Source organism: Brienomyrus brachyistius, chromosome 8, assembly GCF_023856365.1.
Source record: "Brienomyrus brachyistius isolate T26 chromosome 8, BBRACH_0.4, whole genome shotgun sequence".
NCBI classification, from domain to species: domain Eukaryota; kingdom Metazoa; phylum Chordata; class Actinopteri; order Osteoglossiformes; family Mormyridae; genus Brienomyrus; species Brienomyrus brachyistius.
Window position 1 is genome coordinate 16,669,092 of NC_064540.1, and position 18,829 is coordinate 16,687,920.

An 18,829-nucleotide genomic window follows, 5' to 3' on the forward strand; every position below is an offset into this window, starting at 1 on the left:
TTCCGAGAGCAAACACAGTGGCAATCAACTTAAGAGAGTCTGTCTTCTGTACAGAGCGGTGCTGTACCCTGGCCCACCTGTGAATCGTTAATGTATTGCATTGCACTGTACTGTCCACAGGCCAGGGTAAGAAGGTGTTCAGGGCTGCACAGTCAGATGCAGCCTATTAAGAGATCGTTCTGTAGCTATATACATATGTGTGTGTGTGTGTGTGTGTGTGTGTGTGTGTGTGTGTGTGTGTGTGTGTAAAAGGAAGCACTGGTTTTACAGTTGGAATTAGAAAATAGCAAATACAACTTTTACGAATCTTAATTTCAGAATTTTTCTTTTCTAGAAGTATTCGGTATAACTGTAGTTTACTTTATATTTTTAAATGAATTAATTGTTGATAATGTTGAAATGTATATCTCCACTGTAGATATAATCATCACTGCAGAATGTTATGGAAAACAAAAGGGCACCAAGATAGATACTTAAAAACAGGCCAGAAAAAGTCTAACACAGACTTTATGATGTGTGTGTGTGTGTATATATATATATTTTATATATAAAAAATATTTCGGGGCAGTTTTTCATGTGGCATGCCAGCACAATTGCCAGAAATTAGGTCATATCTTGGTGTAGATTAAGGATTGTGCTGCCCCATTTGTGCTAATCCCCAGAGATCCAGTGCATTTTCAAAAAATAATCTCTCTTAATAGGAAATACTTGTTCCATTGGCGTGTGACTAGTTTGCAAAAATGCTTGACCTTCTTGCCAAAATTTCTTGGCTATTAATTTGTTGATTTTAAATATCTATATTTTTTATTTAAATTAAATGCATGAATTACAGATGAAAATGTATTTACAATATATATATATATATATATATATATATATATATATATATGTATAAAAAATATGTATATAATTATAGACATCTGTGTGTTTACTGACTTTCAAATATCTATATGTTCACTTTTTTCGCCAGTTCAGGGAGTTTACTGTCAAATGTAGTTAAGGGTCATACAATTTAATGAGATTTGGTCATCGGTCAGCCTTGCAGAAAATAAATTTCTCTAAAGGCTTTTGATTTCAACTCATCACCTTTCCTACAAGAAATTTTGGTTTATGCTTTACATTAACTGTACCTGCATAATGCCTTTATAATGCATTCATAGAACATTCATAATCATGTTAAGTATGTTAACAGTTTTAATATACGTTACTAATAAACATTATAATAGTATAATCGTATAATGTGTGTTATTAATGTTTATTAAAGCTGTTAAGGTATACTTACATGATATTTATGAATGTTCTGCGAATGCATTATGAATCTATTATGAACTTGCACTGAATGTTCTCTGAATGCATAAAGACTGAATTATGATGGTACAATTAATGTGAAGCATTACTTAAAATTTATTATGCATGTAGAATCTCAGTGTTATATTTTAGATATCTCCCAGGCACAAAAAATAATTTAGATATCTTTTCCGTAAATATGACTTGTAGTCATCTTTGAATACAGTATTTCTGAATACCATTTTAGTCACATTTTAATCTATCATCATATCACATTGTGTACTACTTCTGCCGTAATTCTGTTTTGTTTGCTTTTCAGGATTTCTGTGATGGACAGTGGAAGTCTGAGGATAACAAATGTATCTAAATCAGATGCAGGCATCTACACATGTGTTGCAAGAAACCAGTTTGGTGTGGCAAGCAGTACTGGAACCCTAGTGGTGAAAGGTGTGTATCTTCTCTTTTATTTCTGTGGATGGACCCTGTCACAGTTTAGGGCCATGTCTGTAGATGTTCAGAGTACTGCTTCATTTCATTTTAAATTAGTAGATGATTCATTTAGTTTTCTGTTTGATACCTCTGCCCAACATTTTATACTTGTTATGTGAAACTAAATTTGTGTCTGCAGTCTACTCATGCCTTGATTTGGAATTGGTGGTCAAGTCACAGTGATTACTGCCATTGCTGGATGCATATTTATCCTGATTTGCAATTAGGCCACACCTCTCTCGGAATGCACGATTCCATGCATGGGCCCTTGAATGAATTTTACTGTGTATAGCAGTGTGCGTGTGTGCATGTTTATATTACATGGGGGACCAAATATTCCCATTTTTCAGGTCCCCACAAAGATCTGTCAATGCAATCAAAAATCTAAAAAAAAGCCTGAACTCTTGTCTTTTGTTTGGTTACTTATGGTTAAGGTTAGGGCTGGGTGGGGGTTAAGGCTGTCAGCTTTAATTGAGACAGATCTCTGGCTGCTGTAATCGTCATACAGTGCTGGATCCTCAACCAGAGATAAAGCTCACAACCAGGAGTCACATTCCTCTTCTCTTCCTGTACCTTACTTCTAACATGGCATTAAAAATGAATGGGGGTGGAGTAAGGTGCTGTGACCAGTTCTGTTAGAGGTGCTCTTCTGCCATCCATCTGGACGGAAAGGCACTTCCCTCATCAACCATTTTTTCCGTTTCATTGTAAAACATTTAATGTATACTGAATGTCGCAGACGAGAGGATGTAACGCCTGACCCCAGTTAGCTATGACATTCAGACATTCAGTCGGAGAGCAGGAAAGGAAAAACACTGCTATTATGAGCTTGTTGTGAATGCCTGCTAGACACCGTGTTTGATTATAGACACTACAATTTGTTTGACCAAAAATATTAAAGATATCCAATACTTTTTCATTGAGGTCAAAATGTAGAACGCATACTTGCAAAATTATTCAGATAATGTGAAAACAAGCAGATATGTCTAATTGTTGGGGGATAAATTAAAAAAGTAACCTTTATTTATGTGGTACTTGTGATCGACCTATCTGTCTGTCTGTCTGTCTATATCTATCTGTCTGTCTGTCTATCTGTCTGTCTGTCTGTCTGTCTATATCTGTCTGTCTGTCTAAATAAAGTAACCATCATGAAATGAAAATCTGGTAATGTAGCAGTGCTTTGCTAATTATCAGCTATCGCTGGGACATACATCCGTTAGATCTGTAATAAAGGCCAGCCTCTACATTCTAACAAATTCGAGCAGGCTGATGTATTTTCTGATACTGAACCTGAAGGATTTAGACTAATCTCTCCTCTTGATCATGACTGCTGCACCAGGAGTGAGGTGGCATTAAGCTAATCTCCCAAAGCACAAACAGAACCTGCAGAGAAAAATAAAGCGCTGTGAATGCTTGTTGATAATAAATCAAAAGCTTTGTTACACTTAATCATTTTCAATAAACAAATGGCATGTGACAGATGGCTATGAAGCACATTAAAGCACATTAAGTTACATTATGACACCCCCATGATATGCATGCTTTATGAATCCTTAAAATGGCAGATTTTGTATTTTATTCACTTTCCATTTTATTCGGTACCATAAGATGTAACAGTACAAGTTTTGAGAAGAAAATAACACCTACTTTACAAATGAATGGTAATATTGCTGCTCTTGTAGATTGTACATCAGGTGAAGCTTAAAAGCACGTATCACAATTTATTATGCTGATTGATACTGTTTTTTTTGTTCTGTCTGATAAATATGATACTTAAATAGCTGCAGCAGTATTGCTGTCTTTTAAATCACTCCTAATAATGTGTCACTATCATAGAAATGGGGAAGAATCAGAAGATATTTAGTTTTTTTTATATATGTAATTTACTGCTATAATGATTTTCATTTTGTAAATCTTTCAGCAGCACATTATTACACTCACATTTGTTACACTGTGCCATTCAGAGAAATGAAATGGCTTTCTGTAAAATATGCTGTCATATTTATTTAGAGGGTTTGAAAAATTTTACTCTGATCCTAAATTAGTTCAGTTTGAAAAGTCTTAAAATTCATTGGGAAAACGACCATCAAGAGTATCAGTACGGACTGAAAACACATTTGGAAGTTTCCTCCCGCTTCGGGATGGAAAATGGGCTGCTATGGCAACCTTTCAGTTTGCTTTTTCTAGAGCCATTCTTACTTAGAAATATGAGAGCAATTTTAATGTTTGGAGTGTGTGGTTTTTATGTTTTCTTATAGTTTATATTATAGTAATGAAAAGCAGCAGGCAGCCCTGGCAATAAATGAGAGTTACCAGTGTTTAAGGGTGGGTGGGTGCTCTTGGACTCACCGGGGGCCGTGCTTTGTGCATCTTGTTGCACATGATAGCTGATGACTGAAGTTCATTCTCACACTGGGAATATTTCCAGTAAATCGCCATCAAGCAGTGTTTTCCTCTTCCTAATAAATAATAGAGAAGCCGGCTTCATATATAATAAATGCTCTTAGGTCAGCAGTCAAGGTTGCGAAGAGCATGGCAGACACATGCGAGCCTGCATCTTTGTGCTGAATCGTCATGCTCAGCGCTTCTTCTGCTCCAAAGTTCATTCATTTTTCATTCATTTTGGAAATTATTTGTTATTAAGAAAAGTGCCTCTGTTCTTCCTTAAATGGAGGGATAATAACTGAAGCATGTAAAATGTGACCAGAAATGCATCTGCATAGATAAATGAGGAGGTGCAATATTATCTTCAGCGATTTCTGTTATTTTTGTTGGAAGAAATTATAAATTCAGTGGCAAGAGTCATTGATAGCAACAGATACACATTACTTCTCTGCACATAAAAAGGTTCTGGGTGGTGATAGAAAACAATAATTCAAGCTTCAAGAAATGTTACAGTGTGGTGAGGTGCCCTGTTAACAACAGACCTCCTGTAGAGAGTGTTATGACACATTGCTGAGTAAGGCTTCCGGCCTCCTGGGCACGGAAACGCAGATATGTATGTACATATGTAATATGTGTGTGTGTGTGTGTGTGTGTGCTGGGGAATGAATGTATTACATTGTGGGGACAAAATGATCCCACAATGTGATAAAAAAAACCTCGTATTTTGATGTTGTAGGAACCATTTTGTTGATCCCCACAAGGGGAGACTCAATTTTATAAAAATTAGTGACTGCAATCAAAACACTAACAATGTCAGAAGTCCTGTATTTTATTTGGATACTAAGAGTTAAGTTTAGGGCTGGTAAAATCTTGTATTTTGTTTGGTTACGTAGGGTTAAGGTTAGGGCTGGGTAGGGGTTAAGGTTGTCATTTTTTTCATTGTGGTTTTTCCTGTATGAATGCCTAGATGGTCCCCACAAAGATATGAATACAAATGTGTGTGCTTGTATATGTGTGTGTCTAAAAGTAATGACGATTAAGAAGGCAATGTCACACCATCGTCTGCAGTGAAACTTTATATTTTATTCATTGGTTTGTTTGTTCATTTTTATTTATTTAATAAAATACAATAGCTATTCCAGAGGCGTGATGCTCCCTAAGATTAGTGATTTTCAGGTAAATATCAGTATGTAAATAATATGAATTCTATAAGCATGTGTACTGCCAAGTTTATAAACTAATATCTTAATTGATATATGAAAATTATATAATTGAAATGTGTATTTGTTCCTCTTTCTACACTTGTCGCATGCTTTTGTGTCTAAATAAGTTTTATTTAATCCTCATTCTACTGCAATGGAAGAATGACAGTTAGCACTTTATGTCGTACTGTGCATTTTCCTTCCTGTCATTCTCTCTGGAAAGACTTTCATATGAGGACATTCTTCCGTCAATATATAAATGCTTTCATAGAGGACTTGTGCTCTGCTGTCAGAGTTGATGATGTTGTGGAAATGGGATTGAGTAATTTACATGCACAATTTTACTGAGATACAGGAATTTAGTTGGTTGGTAAATTTGCAGGCCGGGGGTTGAGCTTATGAGAAACGACAGTAGCTTATTTAATTTGACTCTTCTGGGATTAACACTGAGAAATGCCTGTCGAATTGTATTCATTACAAAATATATGCATACATAACTGCTGTGCAGACTCCTTAAAAACATCACCTTTATGTAACTGCTGCCATTACCAGCATAGATCTAAAACACACAGATGTTAAGCAGTATGCTTTGGTGGTGGGGGGGGCGGTGGTCGGGGTCATTCATATTGCTTAATCCTCCCCTCCCTCCTATTCCTTAATATGTATAAATTGGTGTTTTTGGTTCTGCTTCACACAGGTACCCTAGAAACCCATTGATACCAGTAACAAGACATGTTATCTCGACCCCTGAAACCATCAAGCTCCAGCCTTCAGCATGCGTCACACATTTATTATTTTTCACCTCCATCATAGTCATTATAACTCCATAGTCATTACTACCCTCTGGTATTCTAGCAGTCATTTGTAATCGATTGCTTTGGTCTCGATTCCAGCTGAAGCTACCTGCCTTTATATCAGAAAAATGCCACTGTGGCACAAATTGGTTCAGGATTTGTATAAGACAAATTATATGATTGTACCTCATTTGATACTGGCTGTAAGGCACAGTTAGCAAGAGCTCTAAAATCATCTTATCTGCTTGCTTGTAGGGGTGTGCAGGTGAGTTTCCGTGTGTAGCAGTACTGAAAAATACTTGTGTGTCTGTGTGTCTGTGCGTGTAACACATGTATGCATGCAATGCTACTTGTACCATGTAAAATGCATCACAATATGTGCAATATCACACCCAAGTGATGCAACCCCTCCAGTTCTAATAACAAATCAAAGACTTGTCACCAGTAGATGCGGTGTGACAGATACGAAGCTCCAGCTATTTATAGTTGAGGAGGAAAGCACATCAGTGCAGAAAGGCACTGATGAGTGCTGCAACTTCTCATACAGAGACCACCACAGCGCCGTAATATAAACTTCAGTTTGCGTGTAATGTGTTTGTCTAAAGGTAGAAGATATACCTAAATCTGGGCTGCTGTGGCAGATTTTTCAGGATATTTCTGTTGGCTATTAAGTACAATCATTGGCTATTGCTCAAGATATGGATGGTGTCTTTGGATGCCTTAATAATACGCATTAATAACAAAACAAACACAAACTACCAGCTGGTACAATTGGCTTGGAAACCTGAGAAATGAAATTTTCACAGCAGGTTGTTACAGAAACGTGGAGGTCCTTGCAGATCTGAGGCTGGAGGGTAAATTTATCAGTGCTCACCAGCTGCTGGCTAAAGATGGAGGTGAGATTCTGCAAATAAAATAAAGGCAATATGTTATGTAGTTGTGTGGGTTTGTCTACAAAATGCGTAGGATATTCCAAAGCTTTGTAAAGGCGCATTTGGCTGAGGACTCTTGATATGCTGAGTACACAATAAAACATTAATTGTGAAATTTCTTGAAAAGCACCTGTGACTTACAGGTTTTATGCGGTTTATGCTCTTCCTGTTTGAGGCAAGTATCTCGGAAAGAATGACCGAAATAAGATGTTCTAACTTCTGCAGGCTTGATCACTTGCTAAGTTGCTGCTTTGTACATTTATCTACTATTAAGTCACGATTTTCATGTGCAGTATCAGTGCCTTTTTTGTGCCGGCTTCTTCTTGTGGACTGAGCTACAGTAACAAGCAAATAGTTACACTCAGGTAAAGCAAAATACCGTCAGTACAAGTGTTGTGACATTTCCTGCTGTAAGTAGCCTTTCATGCAGCTCTTTGAGCTAACCCTAAATCATTTTTCTTGTAAAATAAAAAAGAAAAAGTTGTGACTACATGTTGAGAAAAGTCTTTTAGAGCGTATGTTGTTTCCATGAATCCAGTCAGTAAGAGTTTTTTTACGATGATTATTTTCTTTTATATAGTCCCTGGGCTATATAAACAAGAAATACTTTTATTGTGATTCTGTGCAGAGAAAATGTCTTCCTTAACCAGTGCATACTCTTCAATTTCCAATATCATCTTTCTGTAACTCAGTCCTGTCCTGTGTAATGTCATATTTATAAAAAGCTATATAGTCACTTAATTATTGTGGGTGTGGCTCAATGTGGGTGGTGTTTCGATGTTCCAGAAATTAAATTATTCCATTTTTATTTTTTAATTATTCCATTTCAGCTATTCTCTCACAGTTTCACCATTATTTTCGTATTGTTACATGCTATTATGCAGGCATTGGGGGATCATATTAAAAGGAAAAATATGGTAAAGTGACATTAAAAAGATTGGCAGTCTGCATGCAGAATAGCATTATAAAGCATGCTGCTGAAGCCAAGTATATCTGTGAAACCCTGGTAGCCTGTGGAATATTAAGAGACTGAAAATTCCACCACTGAAGATATTTCAGGGGAGCCATTTCTGTTGTGTGCACTGTATACTCGTGTAGTGTGTAGTTTTAAATAAAACAGACTGAATTTACTATATATTTTTCTGTGACTGTTTAATATTTTAACAGGAAAATAGGTCAGTGTGTTATTCCATCTAAAAGTACTTTTTTTTTTTTTTACTCTACAACAATTAAAGGGCGACTGTAGGCATTTATTTACTTTCCAGTTGATATCTATGAAGACATGTGGGCTCCCTGGACATTCTTTGTTAATGGGACCTGGAATGGCTTTCGCATTGACTCAAGGAGATTGCAACTGCATTCATTCATGCTGTAAACAACAGCACTGCCTGTTGACCTTTCACTGATACCTGATTGCTATGCAGTTCATTTGGTATCTCCAAAGCTTGCTCCCTCACGTCTGAAATGCCCCCAGCGGGCCCTGAAATTGGGGCCAGCCCACGTTACATCATGTCTGTGATGTACACGCCTCAATAGGTACAATGTCCGTGTTTTACAATGACAGCCGGCGGCAACATATTTTACCAGAAAAATATAAATCAAATTAGCCTGAGAGCTTTCTGCTATATTACTTCCCTTCTGTGCTCTCCAGCTTGTATTTAATGGCATTCCTGTACATGTCTGCCTTTGTTGTCACTTTGGAGTGATTTATTTATCATTTTCCTGAACCACCTGAGGTTACGGGCTTAATCCAACACGAAACTGAACACGTAAGTTTAAGGCTGGTTCCCAGCCTCACCTTTACACGGCATTAGCTCTGCCCCAATTTAAATTAAGAAAAATCCCTTCCCCGTGCCTCATTGAGTGTTGCCCCACTTTCCTGTAAAATCAGGGTAGGATATTGCTTCCATTATATGCTTCGTCTTTTACAAATATTGATAAAACATCTCTATATAAAAATGATGCATAACGGGGTCAGTAAATACGGCTGATTGGGGGTGGCTGTGTCCTCAGACGTATTAACAAGCTTTGTCACACTAAGAACTGCAGGTCTGACCTGTATAATATATGAACGGAATTCAGTATTTAGATGTCTTAATTTGAACTATTTTCTTTATGGGGGTGACAAGCTGAACATGGTGGGTTGTGGAGGACTGCACCCTAGGGTTACCTCAGCAAAGGAAAGCAGGGTATTAGAAGACCTGCCATGGGACGGCAGCTGAAATAAAAATGCCCAGAAGATCCTTCTCTGTGTTCGCTAAAGTGATTCATCCCTAGAGGAGCAGTAGGTGTAAGTTACACTTCTTCCTGAAGTGTTCTGCCGCCTTTTATCTGCACGGCTGTGCCCCACACACGTGGGCCTCGTCTCTGGCTGACACGCGTATCCTGCCGCGCTATCTATTTTTCATACCTGACAGTGTGCCAGTGTACTCCTTTATCTTTTCAGAGGGGACAGGAACTGAGACACGTCATTGCTCATTGCATGCCTAACTAGACCTGTCAGTGATAACATTAAGAAGGAGCATTAGGACTGTAGACTAAACTAATGTACATTTATGTTCTAATTCTAATTATAATCAGTAAATAGTGTGTTAACCGATTATTTTTCTTTTTTGTTTTTTGTTCATTGCATAGGTAATTGTAATAGTATTCCCCAATCGCATTTCAGACTGAATGATAGCCCAGCAGAGTATTGGAAAATCCAACAAACATGAGATAAATAAAAGCAAATATCATCCGTTTGACTGTGTTTTGTATGAGGGATTCATCACTTGTATTGGAATTCTCAGGTCTGTGCCGTTCTCATAAAGATGGGTTTGTTCTGGATCCTTTTTTTGTCGTTAATTTTAATCTGCATGTACAATGAAGCCTTAAAGTAAAATGCTCACAGCACCACCAAGAGGGCAAAATAGGAAGCGCCACTAGCAGACGAACCCGCACACAGAAAAAGCCACTATTAGTGTGCATGGTGCACAGAAAATACCATTGGGCACTTTTTGGTGCGTGGACACTCGCGTCAGTAGATATACAGGGGATGCGTTTGTGGAGATTGACGCTGCTGTTGTGTCAGGTGGAGCTTTCATAGTGGACACAGATGGTGGCAATTAGCAGTATAATAAGTGACAAGGACAACTGACTCATAAAGTGCTAGGAAAGAACACTGCTTAGCTATACTACTTTCTGTCTTTCGGTTCAGCATATGTGTATATAGGATGTCATTTTCAGTCTACCAGCTGTGTGAACCAAAAGTGGTTTATGCAGAGTATCTGTATTTCTCGGTACAATATTGTGCGATGTGTACATTTTTCTTGAGTGAAAAGGAATCGTTCATTAGGCTTTTTGTGGACAGTGCATTCGAACGCTGCTAACCTTTCATTATTTATTTTCAGAGCCAACAATTATTACGACTCCACCATCAACTTTGGACGTGACACTAGGAGAAAGCATTGTTCTTCCATGTCAGGTGTCACACGATCCCTCACTGGATCTGAAATTCACCTGGTTCTTCAACGAGCAGGTCATCCACTTTGGAAGCCACGGCGGATACTTTGAGAAAGTTGGCGGTGTGAGTAAATAAAATATAACACTTGTCATCAACCCCCAAATGTCTTCAGAGTTTCATCTGTTAGCTGAGATATTTCTTCCAGGATATTTAATGTCTTTGCATTTGTTGCTGCTACAGTTGTCAGTGAACAGCGGGTGATTCAAAATGAAGATGGCAGAATGCAGCTATCTTGTTGAAGTTGTCCGCTTTTTTATTTACGGTGCTAGTCCCGGTCTTAATCATGTCAGAGAGAGACACCAATACATTGGGACTTATTTATGGAAAATTGGAGTCTTGCTGAACTTTCCATGAGAAACATATTTATGGATCATGAAGCTACACCCGGGCATGTTGACGGCCCTCTGTGGTGCGAATATTGAGAAAGGAAATTAGCGGCAAATTTCACACAGGCACATAAACAACAGGCGTGCCAGGCATCCGCGTGTCACCAGTAAATAGCAAATGGTTCAAGGTACAGCTGAGTAATGCTGCTGTGTTGTCCTGTTTACTTAAAGAGCAGCAACACTTAACCACGACAGGGTCATCGAGTCAATCACAGGCATCATGGGAACAATGTGCTTGGGATGCCAGTCTATCACAGGGCACATACACACACTGAAACATTACGGCAAATTTAGAGATGTCAACTTGCCTAACCACACGTTCTTGGGCTGTAGGTTGAAACTCCACACAACAGAGCATGTTTCAAACCCACAGCCCGGAAGGTGGCAGGTGGCAGGGCCGCGCATAGAGCAGTATGCAAGCACAGTGTTACTCCTCTCAATAGAGCATGTTCTCACAATGACCAAGAGAATTATGAAAATGAAAAGAAATACACATAGAAGATCATAAAGATCTTTTAATCTCTTCTTCTTTCTCTCTGCCAAAACTGCTGAAAAAAAGATTAAAAGATCAGACAGTCGTATGTCGGAACTTTTTTTTTTTTTAGGGATTACCTGTTTGGCTTTCATGAGTATGAAGGACCCTGTAGTATTTTTAACATAGGTGATTACCTTTTATTGTTTAGGGATTTGAGATTAAAATGTCCGGACTTATCTATTATTACGTTCTCTTTTTTATCTATTTGGGCAACCGTATCATAATTAAGCCTTCGGTTAGCATAATATATTACCTTACCGCATCAGTTGTATCCTATAGAATATTTCATTTTAAAGCATTAATTGCACAATATTTGCCACCCTGAATTCACAGATAATTTGCTAACAAATTTTATATATAGTTTTAAGTAATGGTTTAAAAATTTTAAAGCAGTGTTTGTTGCTTACTTATCTTGCATTTCAATTCAGTGTGCCGTCAGCTGTTTAGGTGACCAAAATCTTGATAAAATTCACCCACGGTAAAATTTGCTCGATCAGGGAGGATTTTTCACAGTATTCCGAGATATTCAGGAATCCTGGCTTACTAGAATTACTGCCCCCTGGTGGCACAAATTCATAACAAATATCCAAAATTCATGACGTATACTGTTCCTTACCTTACTAAACTAATCCCAAAACATTACCTTAAAACTCATTAATCGCCCAGAGTTGTACTGAGTGTCCCTGTGTTCCTGTGGCAGCATTCTTCAGGAGACATCATGATCCGCAACATCCAGCTGCGGCATGCTGGGAAATACACCTGTGCTGTGCAGACCAAGGTGGACAGCGTCTCCATCGCCACTGACTTGGTCGTCAGAGGTATGTCATTCAGGCTCGCAAGCCTCGCTAAGCGGCTCTCCAGAAATATTATAAAAGGAACTTGCAATTTCTGTTCACCTAATGCATGTATTCTATAATTAGAAGAAACATTAAGTGCACCTTCATAATGCATTCATAATGCATTCATAAAACATTCATAAGCAGCATGCAAGTACACCTTAACATCCTGCTTAACAGCTGTTAACTGATGTTAGGATGTTAAGGTATACATACATGATGTTTATGAATGTTTTATGAATACTTAATAAATACATTATGAAGGTGCACTGAACATTTTATGAATGCAATATAAAAGCATTATGAAGGTGCAGTTAATGTAAAGCGTTACCGAAGAAATAAAGAATCATACAGAAGAGTTTCTTTTTTTCAATATACAATTTGAATGATCGAAGCCGCCTAACTCATTAGCTTGAAATGATCTGCTTCTTAAGCCTGATTTGTAACAGCCCCCTGATTAGCATTAGCATTAGCAATGCAATGACGCGGCTGTGAGCAGCGTTAGCCTGGCTGCCGCAGGCGCCGGCTGATAAGGAGGCTGGATCTGTTGCCTTGCTTCTCGCACGGCCGCCCTGTTTCAGGTCCCCCGGGTCCGCCCGTGAGCATCCATGTGGAAGAGATCTCTGATAGCACAGCCACTCTCTCCTGGAGGCCTGGCCCGGACAACCATAGCCCAATTACCACGTACACCATCCAGGCAAGAACACCATTCTCGCTGGGCTGGCAGGCTGTCACCACAGGTGCGGGCTAAATTTAGCATGGCATCAAATACGCTTGACCAGACAAGATTATATGTAGACATTTTACACAAGATGATGATTCCATGAGTTCAGTCATTTTCGGCGCTGAACTTCTTCCAGAATACAAATGACAGTGACAGTTTAGTTCCAGCTTAGTCTGTGTTTTTGAAATGCACTTTTGACTTATTACTGACCTTTCGACTGCGATTTTCTAGGAAGTTCATTTATCGATATTATGCCATGTACACATAAAGTTCTTCCATCTGATTGTGATAATGTATTATGCTGAATAGCCCTGGATATTGCCGTCTATATATACTGTATGCCTGAAGATTTCTGATCTAATAATGTAGAAAACATAAGACACAACATTGGTCTCAAGTGTTTCGATTACATCTTAATTAAGGACGCTGTAGCTGTTGAGTTTTGCCTGCTGGATTTGGCTGCCGATTGAGCGGTTTCCTGGTAAGCTGTTTAGTGGAGCTCCCAGGCCTGATAGGCAGAGCAGCTCTCCCATCGTGTTCCGCCTTACCAATGCCTGCTCTACCCGTGCCAGTTCCCCAGGTGCTTGGAGGCCAGCGTCTGACAGCCACAGTGACGGACCTGAGCCCATGGGTCGAGTATGAGTTCAGAGTGCTGGCGAGCAATGCTATCGGGACAGGAGAACCTAGCAAGCCTTCCAAGAGAGCGAGAACAAAGGAAGCTCGTACGTATCTCAAATGGATGCATGTGATATGGCCATGTCATATTTCAGTGTAATTCTGGCCATCCATGTTCCGTGTTCTGTTTTACTATAGCGTGCTGCAGGCAGCACAGCTTGTTATTTCCCTTATAAATGCTCAGCAGTCTGTATAAGGTGTGGGGACGATCCCACTGAGGACCTGAGTTGCTGCTTTGTCTTCCACTCCTGGCCATAGTACAGTCTGTGAAAATGTCAAGAATCCTCATCATTCGCAGCAGTTCCAGTAATCTTCTTGGTATTTCCATTTCAGCAGATGACATGTACATTTTAGGATCAAGGATATCTTAATTTTAGCAGCAATTCAGTTGACTTTGGAGGAATCGATCGTATGTGGGTGATTTGGAGACCAGGCAGAGTGGAGTGGAGGGTGCGGAACGTAGCAGAGTTTAATAGGGTCGACCGTATCGTCTTTTCTTTCAGTTCCAAAGGTCAGTCCTGCTAATGTGAGTGGTGGTGGTGGCAGTCATTCGGAGTTAGTCATCACATGGGAGGTGAGTAAGCCCTGAATAAACCATTTACTGCACTGCAATGTCACTCACTCCCCGAATAAACCATTTCCTGCACTGCAATGTCATTCACTCCCCAAATAAACCATTTACTGCACTGCAATGTCATTCACTCCCCGAATAAACCATTTACTGCACTGCAATGTCTTTCACTCCCCAAATACATTTATTTGCCTTATATCTATTTGAAAGTTTGAATACAGAATAGAGATTGGCCATTTATTCAAACAGGTAGGACTTTTTTTCAGTCTGACTTAATCAATCCTGTCCAAATTACAAGCAGTTTTATCAAGCCTACAATTAAATACAAATTCCTGTTGCTCCTTTTCTCCACGTAAGAATTATTGATGCAGTAATCTGGAAACAAGTGAGTTTCTATTCAGACTTCTTGTGAGGTCTGAAAAGCGATAAATTTAACTTTGCATTTGTAAATATAAAGCCAGAAGATTAATAAATGTTATGCGAAACATATTTCCATCCAGTGTTTCCTTTGTGTGTTTGTGTAGATGATAATGCCTACATCAGACCCTTACGGCTGGTTGAATAGTAAATATTGCCAAGTTCTCTGGGCGGAACCAATTGCTATTGAAGACGGTTTGCCATTGTTTGTTAAGATCTGCTGTCACATCAGGACCTTAATCCGTTCTGATGCTGGCGCTCTGTACTTCTGTCTCTAAATGTAGCAGTTTCAGCTCTTTCCCTCACACATGCCATTAATCAGATCAATCATGTGTAGCAAAGACTCAGACCAAAGAACTTACAGAATGCACATCGTTTCCATAACTGACAATAAAAAGGGCATTACAAGAAGAATGAAATAGTAGAATCTGAAAGTACAGCAATACTCATTAGCAGTGAGATCTGCCTCTTATTTTAGTTAGAATGGGATATTGCAGAAACACAAGTGAGAAGCCAACAAATCACACTGACATTTGGGAACCTTTTTGATGACAGTGTGTATATATATATATATTTGCTGATAAAAGGCTTAGTGTCACCTGAATGGGAATCAATCTACTTTTTCCGTAGTGTTTACAGAGAGGCAGGTTTTGCACTGAGCTTCTTTACAGAGTTCTTTACAGATAACTCCCCATAAATATTTTAAATGAGTGCTGTGCCTTTGGCTTAACTCTGGTGACTCGGGTACCACACTGAAGCTGACATGTTTTTGCCTGCACACGACGTGTGACTATTGCAGCCCGTTCCTGAGGAATTGCAGAACGGTGGAGGCTTCGGTTACGTCGTGGCCTTCAGACCTTTTAGCACTCCTGGGTGGATGCAGGCAGCCGTCACCTCGGGAGATGCATCCAGATATGTCTTTAAGAATGAGAGCATCCCCCCATACTCTCCTTACCAAGTGAAAGTGGGTGTGTACAACAACAAGGGGGAGGGGCCTTTCAGCCCCATAGCCACCATCTTCTCTGCTGAGGAAGGTAGGCTGAGCCAAAGACACACAAGTATCACATTACAGCAGAGGTAGGGAAAAGTCATTGACTTTCAAGTAACAAGTAAGTCTCAAGCCAAAACAGGAAAGTCTTGAGTCAAGTCTTAAGTCCTGAGCTACAAGTCCTTAAATAGTCTGAATATAATCCTTTTTTCTGTTTAACACCACAAAGTCATACTGTATACATATATAAACACACTATAGCAATTAACAATTAAACGCTGAAATTGTTTGAATAAACAAAAGGGCAACAGAACATAAATATAAATGCAAAAATAAAATGCTGTACACATTAGACTCAACTCGATAACATAAATATCAGACTTGCTTAGGACTGGGGGCTTAAGACTTGAATCGAGACTTGCCTGTTTTGACTTGGGACTGGACAGTTTTAGACTCTCTTGACTTGAGACTTGCCTGTTTTGACTCAGGAATTGACTTGGAACTTGAGTGGTAGGACTTTTTACTTGAAACTCAATGACTTGCTCTCATGTCCTTGCACATTACATGAGAGATCCAATCAGTGCAATGTTCTCTGACCCTCCACCCCTATATCAATAGTCATCAGATATGTTTATATAATTCTAAGGTACTTGATTCATAGATGCTTTTACATTCAAGTTAAATTTAAATTTTCATCAATTAAAAAACTGAGCAATACTTGTGAACGGCACAGTAAGAGTTTATGTGATGTTTATGTTTTGTTGATGCAGCTGGTTTTCAACCTTAAGTAAAGGGGACAAAAAAAGATGTCCTTAAACTGCTCATCAAAACAGTGTACATACAGTGTAGTTTATACCATGGGATAGAATTTTTGTGAGATAACCAGGAAATTCCACAAAGCTCACGTATACCTTTTTCCACAATTTATACTATTGTAAAATATCTGTAAAATGATCTCGATTAACTTCAGAGCCAGACAAAGCAGCTACCAGAATCCGCGCCAGGAGCCTCTCTGCGTCTGAGGTCGAGGTCTCCTGGAAAGCCCTGCTTCTGAGCAAGAGGAGAGTCCTAGGCTATGAGGTAGGTGGCAAATGGGCAGGTTCTCACCAAGGTCCTCTCGCTTCTCACAACGCTGCTTCCACATCCTGTGCATTACAGCCTGAGAATATTCTGTGAGCAGACTTTGTCTCCAGAATAATCTGGAATGTAACACAGATGTGCAACTACAGTATATTCCTCTAAATTGTTCATGATATGCTAAGCGGGTGTACACAGTTTGTGCAGCAGAATATGATTGCTGTATATGCAATCAGGCAGCGCTGTAATAATTTTGGTACTATGCTGCTCAGTTCTGTCACAGAATGTATTGCAGTTAAGGAGATAATATTGAGCCTGTGATCCATGTAGCTGACTAAACGCTCTTCATTGTTGTTAATTGGCATTTAATACCGCTGGCCATTGAAATTCAATTTAGAGTAACCGTGCCGGCTTGCTACAAATTCCAGTGGGCTGGATGTGACTCTCACACTTTCATCAATACAGCTGAAGGCTTTGATCAGGTTTTGATGGCACTAATATGCAAGCCTGCAGTTGCGCCTTGCAGTCAGGACCTTGGTAACTTTGAAATGCTAACACTGAGCAAATAAAAGGAGTGCTTTGTACTGACACAGCGCAGCGCTTCCCAGCTCCCCGTCAAGCTGACCGTTTAACTCACTGCCGGTCTTGTGCAACAGCTGAGATACTGGGGTAAAAACGAAAAGGATGAGACCGCCAGCATGCTGAGAACGGTGGGGAACAAGACGTCTGCCGTCATTCAGGGGTTAAAGGGTAGCAGCATGTATTACATCACCGTGAGAGCCTACAACACGGCAGGGACGGGGCCCGTCAGCATCGCGGTGAATGTCACCACCAAGAAACCGCGTAAGCCACATGTTATGCCGCGGTATCTGCATACGATAACACTAATAAATGCTAATAGAGTTCACTGATGATCTACGATAATGCTAATAAAGTTCATTGACAGTCTATCAAGTTAGATGTTAATTGTTCTTTAAATGTTCTACTAATGACTATTTATTTAGACAAAGGTTCCCCAATTCCAGTCCTGGAGGGTAAGTCTGCACCACAGTTTGCAGATTTCCCAGCTCAAAAACACTTTATTCAGCTCACCAACCGTTTAGCAGGTGTGTTTGAGCAGGGATAGCTGAAAAGTATGTCGCAGACTGGCCCCCCAGGACCAGAATTGGGAAACCCTGATTTAGGATTTTGTAAACCACAGAGGGCCTGTAATTTTATTTTGTAATAACTTATGTGGTAAACATTAATACAGAAAATGTTTTTTTTTCCCTCGGAATCGTACTATAGCCCCAAGCCAAGCACCTCTGAAAGTCATGTGGAATGCATCAAATTCCAAGATCATCTTGAACTGGGAGCATGTCAAAGCTCTTGAGAATGAATCAGAAGTTACTGGATACAAAGTAAGACCTTACACCACAGACCTGACTCAAGCGTTTCCAATGTCACAGCTGTCATGACACGCTTGCAAAATGTAACAACTGACTTGTTTGACATCTCCCAAGGTGCTATATAAGCGCAACAGGCACAGCAGGCCTGATGTCATGGAGACCAACACCACATCAGTGGAGCTCTCCCTGCCTGTAGATGAGGAATACATCATCCAGATCAAACCATTCGGTGAAGGAGGAGAAGGGAGCAGCAGCCGACAGATCACTATCCCCAGAATATCAGGTATCTGTGCAAGTAGCACATACCATACATATGACCCCTGTCAAACGTATAGTTGGAGAAGTATGTATATAAGGTGGGAAAAGTATACAAATAAATTCCTTCTAAAGAGAAGCAAAACTACCTTTAATCCATCCATCCATCCATCCATTTTCCAAACCGCTTATCCTACTGGGTCGCGGGGGGTCCGGAGCCTATTCCGGAAGCAATGGGCACGAGGCAGGGAACAACCCAGGATGGAGGGCCAGCCCATCACAGGGCACACTCACACATGCACACCTATGGGCAATTTAGCAAGTCCAATCAGCCTCAGCATGTTTTTGGACTGTGGGGGGAAACCGGAGTACCCGGAGGAAACCCC

General features: G+C 39.7%; 1 protein-coding gene across 2 annotated transcripts in view; it reads left to right on the top strand.

The window, feature by feature from the left end:
• Positions 1-18,829, top strand: part of LOC125747930 (contactin-4-like) — a 122,050-nt gene that overhangs the window by 101,437 nt on the left and 1,784 nt on the right. For both annotated transcript variants that reach the window (XM_049023582.1, XM_049023584.1), the window contains 11 exons: positions 1,607-1,734; positions 10,479-10,654; positions 12,213-12,330; positions 12,930-13,088; positions 13,645-13,794; positions 14,251-14,321; positions 15,535-15,769; positions 16,694-16,803; positions 17,457-17,643; positions 18,088-18,200; positions 18,303-18,471. In XM_049023582.1, coding sequence (XP_048879539.1) covers positions 1,607-1,734; positions 10,479-10,654; positions 12,213-12,330; positions 12,930-13,088; positions 13,645-13,794; positions 14,251-14,321; positions 15,535-15,769; positions 16,694-16,803; positions 17,457-17,643; positions 18,088-18,200; positions 18,303-18,471 — 1,616 coding nt within the window. The remainder of the gene's footprint in view (positions 1-1,606; positions 1,735-10,478; positions 10,655-12,212; positions 12,331-12,929; positions 13,089-13,644; positions 13,795-14,250; positions 14,322-15,534; positions 15,770-16,693; positions 16,804-17,456; positions 17,644-18,087; positions 18,201-18,302; positions 18,472-18,829) is intronic.